This window comes from Acyrthosiphon pisum, chromosome A2 (genome assembly GCF_005508785.2).
Source record: "Acyrthosiphon pisum isolate AL4f chromosome A2, pea_aphid_22Mar2018_4r6ur, whole genome shotgun sequence".
Taxonomy (NCBI): Eukaryota; Metazoa; Arthropoda; class Insecta; order Hemiptera; family Aphididae; genus Acyrthosiphon; species Acyrthosiphon pisum.
In genome coordinates this window covers 99,313,218-99,324,778 of record NC_042495.1, presented here as the reverse complement: position 1 = coordinate 99,324,778, position 11,561 = coordinate 99,313,218, and the positions used below count along the sequence as shown (strand labels likewise).

Below are 11,561 nucleotides of genomic sequence, written 5' to 3'. Positions count from 1 at the left end.
TCATTGTAAAATCAATACGTTCATTCATCGTTCCACTCAGAATCTAAAAAAACACATCATTTTAAAATCAATACAGTCAGAATCTAAAATGATAGTAAGTATTTAATTTTAAAACACAAGTCTTAGGGGGGATGTGTTATTCTGCACAAAATAAGTAGAGGGATGAAAAATGTATGTACAAAAAAGTATAGGGATGCCATCCCCCCGTATCCCCCCCACAAATTTTACCACTGGTAGTATTAAAACTATAAAAACTATACATTTAAATATTTAAATAACATAATAATACGTCGACATCATCAGCAATAGGTACATGGTACATGGAATTATTTTATATTTATAAATTATTTCCACGTTATACATACACAAAGAAATGCATTTCAAAATTGAGGTATAATAATCATATACCTTTATAATTATTTGCTAACTTTTACAAACTCATAAAATCTATACAAAGGCACATACTATAATTATAGAAATAATAGTTATGATATTAGGGAAGTATATAAAACCATATAGTGCAACATAAACCAATTCTAGAAGTTCTTCCGATTACATAGTAAAAACAATTCATCAATTTTGGAAATTATGTAAAGAATCTAATACAACGTTTATGTGAAAATCAGTCTATAAAAATTATGATATAATTGATGAAACTCACATACAAAACAATTAGTAAAATAGATTGTAATTTTGATGAAAATATGTGTATTAATCAAATTATAAAAAGTCGATATGATGTATAAATATAAATAATTAAAGAAACATTGATCTTAATATTGGTAGTATAAATTAATCAATAATATTGTATATATAGAAAACTAAGTGAACTTTTTAACTGTATAAGAATTTTATATATTATTAGTTATTATCATATTATATAAATATTGCATTTATCTATAGGAACTCCGTATAACAGATACGAGCTTAGTTCAGTTGGTATACGGATCAGAACTTAATATTATAACTATTATAATTGTATTATAATTATATTACACTGAAATAAATAAATAAAATACATGTTACAATAGAATTATTTAATAATTATAGTTGAGAATTCTGATATATGCGTTCAGTATTTTGGACACTAATTTTTCAACCAAAGTCAACGATTGTCTTTGAAACTCCAGAATAAAAATCAAGATTACATTTTTAGGAATTTTAACATTTAGCAGTTTCGGTTTTTTAAGTGGTTACGTACATTTTTATTCGACTTTTGAATTTTACGTATACGTTTACCTATTTTTTCTAATTATAATCGAAAACAAAATGAACTGCACATATGCGTTGAATACATATACAACAACCACTGAACAAACAGAATGGCTTATAAAAATCATTGTTTCTCTCATTTTATAATTATTGTTGGTCGCTTAAAGTCATATTGCTAAAACACCATAACAGTTTTCTGAAAAAATTACTTCAACGTTATTAAAGTATAATGTCATACTTATAGTACTATGCATAGGAATGAAATTAATTCATAATTCGTCAGGAGGTAACTATCATTTTTATTTATAAAGTATATTACGTATTTAATTTAGATTAATTATTATTATAAGATAATTGTATAACGTTTATAAGATAAACAAAATGCAGTTGACACATCTTATGGTGTTCAATGTTTATGAGAATCAACGCTTAATATAAGCGTTTACTTATAGGAATCTTATAGAATACGATTGATCAATGGTCATAAAATATCTACCATTATGTACTTACTAGAGGTACAATACATTTTAACATTTTACAATCTCAAGGATTAAACTCAGAACGAAGATTGTTCAACTTTTTAACTGCATTTTTATCTTAGACAGTTGCATCATTTTAAATAAAGATGATGAAAATGTTTGCTTGTTTAGTTTTAACTGCACATTTTCAAGTTTGTTTATCTGAATTAACAATGATTATTAAAAATAAAAATAACTTACATGCTGCATATGAATTTTAACGATTTCAAAACTTACGAGGAACCATGTATTAAAATATGTTCAATCTTTTAGACCCCCTGTAAATTGTTATTCGTGTTTGTATAACCATTACCAATACGATAAACGCAAATTAATTACTATTACGTATTAATTGTATATAACGATAAACACAAAGTTGAGTAACACGTTCATTCTAAAATGCGAATTTATTTTTTTCAGAAAAAGTCAAGTACCTAAGTAACTTAAAGAAATTTTGTACATGAGATGACTGGTTTCAATGATCATCTTGATTTAAAATAATTACATTTATATTTATAATTTCAAATTACCCATGATTACCAAAGATTTAGGTTTATGTATATATTTGAATACCAATAATAACAATGACTTCTAAAAAACTTCATCAGGAGATTATTTTAATAAAATATTATGCGTACTTTTCGTACCTACGTAAGAAGTAAAATATTATTAATTTCATAACAGTTGAAGTTAACAAAAATAAAATGTAACTGGATAAGTTTGAAGAAGAGATAGAAAATAAATTTAACTAAACTCAGTAAAAAAAAAATTAACTTTTTTCAAGTTACAATGTTTTTAAGTCATTATAGCTGCCATACTATTTTGATTTACTTAATTATTTATCAGGACATTCAACACTGTGTACAAAATTAGATAATTACAATGTATACTTTAAAAAAAATTATTTTGTTGGTTTTGCTTAACACGAAAGGAAAATTAAGTTAACTGCATGCCATTGATAATAAGTAAAATAATAAGTAAATAAGTTGAAAACAAAAATAATTAACTAGATAAGTTAAATAGTTAAAAAAAATTAACTTTTTAAATTAGGTAACTTTAACTTTTTAGCAAATTATTGACCACCTTTGATTATGGTAGCCTAATAGCCTAAAGGTATTAGGTAACACCGTTGATTTTTTTATAATCAATGATACACATATCACATAAATCCGTAGGTATAGACCACGGCACCTTGTATCCGGCTTTTAAAATTCAATATGTGTATATTCACATTATTATTATTATTATTATAACGATCAATTAGCAACAGTTATTAATTTATCACTGTTGTTTGACCCAACGGCTTATCCAATCGTTGTTTTTAAACAAACGTACCAGGTACCTGGTACATAACATGCGTTTATTTCACACACACACACACATACACACACACACACACACACACACTGAATATCGCCGTTCCTACCAAGGAAACCTACCTATGGAATTATTAAACGTTTTTACGTGGTATATACCTATATGATTTATGGTGTACCAACTACTGAAAGCACTGAGCACGTATCATATCAATATGCAGTAATATTAGTTTAGGCTTGTTGTAATAATACTATGACCAGAATAGCGGCGGACCGGTTGTAAAATGAAAGAAAAAATGGTTGAAATATACAAGGTTATTCTATTTATACCCCTTATCAATCAAATATTTGATGATATAACAAATATGGCAGCGTAAAGGAAGCCAATAACAATCAAGTATACATGCGAAGGAATTTTGAATTTTTTAGCTCGTGTTTTTGATGATAAGAAAAATTCATATTAACTGTGTTGTATCTAGTGATGTAAATTTTCATGAAAACTTTTTTTGGTGAAAATTTATCATATTAATTTCTTATCAAATAAATCTTTTGATATTATATAATTGTAGTATATTATTAATTAACCTTCATAATTATATTTTAAAATATGTACTTTTATTACGATTTACCCATTTTAATATAATGTTGGTATTATTCTAATGAACACAATAATAAAGTACATTCAAAATACAAATCATTAAATATATATAATATTTATACCTATATAAATATATAATATTTAACTCATTAATAAATGTGCATTTTTATCTTTTATTAAAAAGATTTTTTACTTCAGTATAAATTATGAGTGTATAATCGTTCTGTTACAATTATTGATTTTTCAATTTTTAATGGAGGTAATTTATTGTTTGAGTCACTTCCTCAATTTTTCCCAAATTATATATTTTTTTATTATAAGTGTTTTGTTTGACCCTGACGTTATACTTGTATTACAATGTAAATAAAAATGAAACAGTAATTTTATAAAGTATTTAAATATATTTAAACTTAAAAATTAATTAATTTGAGAAAAGTACAAAAAAAAAACAAATTATCAAAATTTTCAAGTTTTTAAAGAAAGTTGAAAATTTTCAAGCTTACATCTCTAGGTAAATCTTTACGCAAAAATACTGTTTATTATGATAACAATCCAAGGCAATATGCAATAACCTTTATATTTTAACCATGAATAATACTATGACCAGAATATCGGCGGACCAGTGGCAAAATGAAAAAAAACGTTTATGAAAGAAGATTGAAGGAATGATTTTTCTATATGGACATAGCAGATTTTAAGGCCTATAGTATTATGTAATTATTTTAATAAAAAATTCAAGTAATTTATTTAAGCAATTTATTAATGGACAGTACTGTGAAAAAACATTAAATATATTATTCCTTAACACAAATTTCTCAAAAACTACCAATAAAAGGTAGAAAAAAAATACCTTGTCCATGCGAGAGATTTCTATTATTATGCATGCATATAGTATATTTGCAGTGAAATCACAACTTAATTTTTATGGATTTTTTTTTTTTACAGAACGGGTGGATTTTTTACAGAATACCGAAAACCACAGAAGGAGAGAATAAAATCCACGAAGCGCTCGAGTTTTTAGAAAATGCCTGGAAAAATCTCCTTGGGCAGCCGGAGAATCAATGACTGTGGCCGATTTCACTTTGGTCGCTTCCATTTCGACCTTTAAGGTATTTTATTAAAGTCATTTTGTAAATACATAACTGTTATAACATGAACACACGGTTAACACACATTTTCGTATTTTCTTCAGGTTGCCGGCGTTGACTTGACGAAGTACGACAATATAAATGAATGGCTTATAAAATGCATGAATACAATGGACGGATACGAAAAGGCTAATCAAGAAGGAATCGTTGCAGTCGAAGCTACGTTAAAATATCTGGATAAAAAATTTGCAAATTTATCTCAAACGCAGAGTCTATAATATTTCTTCCGAGTTCCGATCAGATTTCGTGAGTTGTGTTTTGATTACACCTTATTTTGTTTGTTTGCACTATTCATTGGAATAATTTTGATTATTGCTTTTTATAATTTTAATTTATAAATATAATTTTGTTTGTACGAAATAAATATTGCCATAAATTGTCTGGTAGGTGGTGCGTAAAGATGATAACCCAAATATATAATAATATAAAAATAATACCAAATATGTGTAGCAATAAAATAACAAAAATATGATGTGAATACGATATTAAATAATATTTGGAAATACTTATTTTCAGTTTATACTAGGCGATCTGATAAATCGTTAAATTTATTTGCTGTCAAAAAATAAATAAATATCAAATATAAATCTGAATGTATTTATATCAAAATCAGAATACCCTTTTTCTATGCCATTTATACTCACTGAATTTGGAGTGGATGTGCCTTAAAAATCTATAAAACATGTCCAACCGTAAGTATAGCGCCAGTAACCATTGCTACACTTTTTTTAACTATTTAAATATTATTCTAATGACATTAATATTTAATAAATTCACTAAACTAAAAAAGTACTATAGGTACAACAATTGTAGTTTTCATTTATCATAATATATTCATCATTATTATAAATCTAGTCACCAGATCTATGGTAAAGAAACGTAATTACTATTGTTCTATTATTAGACTGGGGAACACCAATATATATAGTGGAATGTGGAAAACACAGTTTAAAACATACTAATTATTTTAATAATATTGATCATTATGACGTATGATTGCTAAGCATGTTCGAGAAAAACGTAGTGACAATTATTTGGATCGATACACATGTATTAAATTTATTGGTATAACTATGGTTTTAATTTCGTTTGAAAGTTTGAAAAGTTTAGAAGTTAATACTTATATAGTTATTTTATTCTAATAATTAATTCATCAGGAGCGGTTCCAGAGACATGGTTGGGGAGGGTGCTAAATCATAATTAGAAAACCTTCGATATTATATAATATAAAGTTTTTTTTTGTTTAACGATACACATTTTTTTAGAAATACGAGCTTAAGAGGCGTCTCTAGCCCCCAGTCCCCCCCGGTGCCGCCTCTGAATTAATCAACATTTCAAATGATTGAAATAATTTACAACTTTCAACATACTGAGCCACAACCACCTACTACAGTCCCCCTGTTTTTTATTATTGTAACATTAAAAATTGTCTGAGTATACCTCACTCAGGGCCGTTCTTGCAATGTCCGGTAAAGTTAGCGTTTAACCGATGATATCAGATTTTATTACTGGCAGAATTCAGCCGGTTAAGTGTCGGCTAACTTTAACCGGACATTGTAAGAAAGGCCCTAAGTATTAATATTCTATCAAATAATATTTTATATTTCATACTTAATTATAATAATTACTGCTCTCGTATCAATTTACAAATTAGATAATATTTTCTATAGAATAAAGTGTAAAACTTTTTTATACCAACTCAACCAATGTCAACATTTGATAAATCGTAGGCTGGATTTTTTTTAGGCTGAAAAGATGATGGCCCGAAAACATTTATATTTATTGTTTACTTTTCACAATAACAAACTCGAGAGTAGAAATGGATTTTAAATTATTAGGAATTTAAACTTATAACAGTTTTAGTTTCTTAAATGGTTTATTCAATTTTTGTTCTGCTTTTGTATTATACGCGTATTCCTTCGTATTAAATTTGTAAAAAGCCACGTTCTCTGATTTTAGTTTGTGACCAAAAAAAACCAGTAAGGCACATTGCATAATTTTTCACACGTAAGACTTGCTAACTGATTATATTTATTTAATTCGAATAAAAATGTTTCTGTAAAAAAATGCGTGTAATACAATATATATACTCGCGTGTTATTTACAGTGGACGAACACGTACCGTATTATTACAGATGGTTAAAGAATATAATATTATTATACTACTATGTTACTATACTATTATGGTTATTATTAATAGCTAATATAACTTTAATAGCTATTATATGTTATTATAATATTATAACTGTTATTATTTCTATTATAATATAATTACGCTGAAATAAGTAAATAAAAACAAATTTTATATCAGAATTAATTAATAATTGTTGACAATTTTAAAATAATTGATTCAATATTTCGGACACTAATTTTTCAACCAAATTCGATGATTAAAAAATACCAGTATCATATTGATAAAACCGAAGAGTAGCAATTGAGTTTAAATTTTTATGAATTTTAACATTTAACAGTTCCTGTTTTTTAAGTGGTTTGGTAAATTTGTATTCGATTTTGGAATTTTACGTATTCACAATTATTGTTAAATGCAATGTTCTGTGATTTGTGTGTGATCCAAAATAACAAAAAAGATGCATAGGTATACATAATTTTTTTACATTTAAAGCTTTCTAAGAGAATATTATGTTTATTTAACACGGTATGTTTAAAACGAATAAATATGCACCTGTGAATAGTTCCACGTCATACAATATATATAATACACGCACCTTTGTTATTTACGGCAGACGAATTACTGTATAATGATCATTGTTACACAGAATGGCTTATAAAATCATTGATTCTCTCATTTTATTATTATTGTTGGTTGCTTAAGGTTGTAAGAGGATATATTGCTAAAACATGTTTTACGGTGCACCGTAACAGTTTTCTAAAAAAATGACTTCAACGTTATTAAAGTATAATGTCATACTTATAGTACTATGCACCGGAATCATCTTGATTCATAATTCGTCAGGAGGTAATTATCATTTTTATTTAAAAAAACATATACCTATATTTGTTGAGATTAATTACCTATTCATATTAGATGTACTTACTACAGGACGTATGTCAATCATGCTGCATGCCCTAATTACCCTGAAGGCTGCTTTAATTCTAGTTTAAAATTAATTAATAAAAGTAAAATCTATGAACGGTTAATTTGGCTGAAGTCTAATGGTCATAATAAATACTATTCATTATATTTTTCTTAACAATGTATTTTCCAAGCAAAGACAATTCTTAACCATATTTTTTGTATATAATATAATTCAAAACAATAAATATTTCTGTTATTTTAATTTTTTCAATTTTTCAATTTTTTTCTTTTTTTAGAACTAACTGATTATATTCTATAACACCCCAAACCCCCTCCCATAAATTGTGGTGGGCTGATTTAGATTCTGCATACGCTAAACAATATTTCTAGCTCTCCCTATGTTGTCAATATATTTTAACATTTTACAATGACAGGGATCAAACTCAGAAAGAAGATTGTTTAACTTTTTAACTGCATTTTTTATCTTAGTCAGTTGCATTATTTTAAATAAAGATGATGAAAAGTTTTGATTGTTTAGTTTCAACTGCATATTTTCAAGTTTGTTTATATGAATTAATAATGATTATTAAAAAAAAAAAAGGTGGGCAAGTGGATGTCGCTCCGCCGTATAGTAGGTTACAAGTGGGTCACTGTATAATGGATGGTATTAAATTTGAATTCAATGTTATAATATCATTGTATAAGAAAAACGATTCTGAGCGGAGACGGCATGTCAGTCTAGGTATAAGACATAATATTATATGGTCTATGGTATTAAAAAAAAAATTGACCTATACGTCATATAATAGGTACCTTACCTATAATTAATTCCAAATTAATCATATCACAATATCTATTAGGTACTTATAACGCGTTATACATCAACAAAAAACCGTGGTACTATCATAGATATATAATAGTATACTTTAGAAGTTTCAAGTATACCCAAGAATAATATTACACGATCACAACAAAATATTAAATAACTAAAATAGTTATTCTAGGTTTTTAATATGTAATTTCGTCCAAATTTGAACTTCAAATGACTATAAAAATAAACTGTGTGAATGTATTTTTTAGATTTTTTGGTAACAAAATTAATTACTTACGTGGAATCTAGTTTTATATTTTCAAATCTTAGATACAAAAGTTGAACATTTTATGAATTTTTATCTACAAAATAATAATTCAATTTTAAATTTGATAAATTTTGTCAAAATTTGAACTTCAAATGCTTATAAAAAAAATTGTGCCTATGTATTTTTAATATTTTTCAACTGCTATTGTAAAAATATATCAGGAGCCTTGCATTACATTTTTACACTTTTTGACCCAACAGATAAAACTTCATTGATATTTATAGAAAAAAAACTAAAAAAATTGAAAACTTACAATGTCCGTCAACAGCTCAAAAAGAGTCAACTTATTTTCAAAATTTTATCGTGTATAGAAAATGCTAATTAAAACATTCAGTGAAATTTTCAAATATCTACAGTCATTCGTTTTTTAATAACAATAAAATAAGAATATTGTCACATGAGAAATCCAGCGAATATCAAATGTTGTAAAAATATGAATTTCAAACGCTCGTAAAAATTTAATTTGACTTTCTTGAAGACATTTTTTTTGTTTGATAAAGGTAGACAATCTTATGAGGAATCTTGTATTACATTTTCAAATTTTAGATTAAAAAAGAAAATTTTTTACGAATTCTTAACACAAAATAATTTGCTAATATTCGTGATTTTTGTTTTATAATTATTTATGAAAAAAAAATTCAAATTTCAAATGTATAATATAAATGGATCGAAAAGTGTCAAAATATATTGAATATGTTATCATGTACAGAAAATTATAAAATAATCATTTAGTGATAATTTAAATTACTTATATTATAATATATTAAGTTGTTACCTTGTAACGTCACGGAATTTTGGGGCCCTTATGAATCATGTATAAATTATTATCATTATCAGTTACCGCGCGAATAGTATTGTTAATGACAACAACAATATTAATATATAACATCTTTTCCCCCCCGACCCCGAACTCAGCAGTGTTTGCACACTCCACCTGCAGCCACTGGCGGCTGTTGCTGTCACCGTCGTCGTTGTCGAAACCGGTATCGCACACAGTGCTTTCTGACCCCCAAATAATGATGTAACAATCCCGCAACACGACACTGACCAGCCCCACCGCTAACCAGCTGCTGTGCCGATTGTCACATTCTGGCAAGTTTTTTCAACATCGAACCAACACCGCCGACACTTCTCATTTTCTTTTTGTTCGTCAACGGCTCACTGTCCGACGCCTCCGAACCACACCACGTGATCATATACTTTCATAGGAGTATATTTTTTTTCACACGAGATCTACAACCACCATGATGGGCTAAACCAAACACCACGGGCCGACGGTGGCCGAACCTACATATCGTCACAGATCAACACATCATCTACTGCAACTCAAGTCGTAATTTCCGTAAATATGTATCCCCTTCTTCCCCCCCCCCCCAGCACTGAACGTGTTTTTCCCGGTAACCCCGTGGGAACACACCATACTTGCTATAGTGTGTCGTCTCCTGTGGGCCGAGAAAAACGGGTCTATAAATAATGAATTACTCACAAAAAATATTGTCTTGTGACATGCGAAGTTATAATGTTTCTTTGTTTTCCCCCGCGAATATATATTATTTTCTATTTGTTATTATGCACTTGCCATGTGCCCAAAATTATATAGGTAATATTATTTTTTATCGCGCATCTGCCATGCACCAAAACTATAAATAATCTACTTACAAAATATAGAATGCCATCATTATTATCCACTCATTTTTATTAATCATGTAAAATATAGTTAGCTGATTACCTTAAAATCTGTCTTATTATTAATGTCATTTTCTCTTCCCCCTTTTAATATAAATCGTCAGCATTCAATTGCTGATGCGTGTATCAAAACCTGCAAGTTCCACCGACTTGGCCTTTGGGCCAACACACGGTGCGGCTTGCAGGTCACAGCCAAAGTTTTCCCCTTGGGCTGTGGGTGGATTTCTGGTAGTAATAAACTCCAAAACCTCACAACCTATTGACTTCAATAACACATCGAAAATCGTTTGAGAAGAAATCTTGAATTAGTTAATTAAGAATCATTATCCGTAATTACAATTTAAAAAAAATCTCTAGATTGTTGATTGTGGACAAATATCTCATCACAAAGTTAACAATCAAAAATATTAAAAACCTTTTCGATATGCCATAGTTAATAATATTTTCGACTTAGCAATTTCCAATAGGTACCTAGATAAATAGGATGATTGGTATGAGAAAGTGCTGTAGTCAGTTAAAAAAATATATATTATATATGTATATTAAAAATTTGTTGTGCAGATCATTTTTCACCAGATCGACTAGTAGGACTAAAATTAAGGCTATCTCATTCTTAAGTATATTGTCTATAGATAATTCACCCAAAATATATTCATAATAACAATAAATTAGATTATCTTTAGCGTAAAATTGTCGGTTAAATAATAAGACAGAGAATAATCTTGCAGTAGATTAAAAAATCCAAAACGTTTTAACTAGGTACTGTATAAAATACGATAAACGCAAATTAATGTCTATTATAAATTAATTCCAAATAACGATACACACAAAGTTGAGTAACATATTCATTATAAAATATAACAAATTTGATTTTTTCAGAAAAAGTCAAGTAAGTAATTTACAGAAA

At 27.5% G+C, this 11,561-nt stretch overlaps 1 protein-coding gene across 1 annotated transcript; it reads left to right on the top strand.

The window, feature by feature from the left end:
* Positions 1 to 4,595: 4,595 nt before the first annotated feature.
* LOC115034036 (glutathione S-transferase 1-1-like) lies at positions 4,596 to 5,186 on the top strand. The gene is made up of 2 exons (XM_029489173.1): positions 4,596 to 4,753; positions 4,837 to 5,186. Exons 1-2 carry the CDS (start codon positions 4,706 to 4,708, stop codon positions 5,008 to 5,010), a joined length of 222 nt encoding a protein of 73 aa, XP_029345033.1. The 5' UTR covers positions 4,596 to 4,705; the 3' UTR covers positions 5,011 to 5,186.
* Positions 5,187 to 11,561: the final 6,375 nt, after the last annotated feature.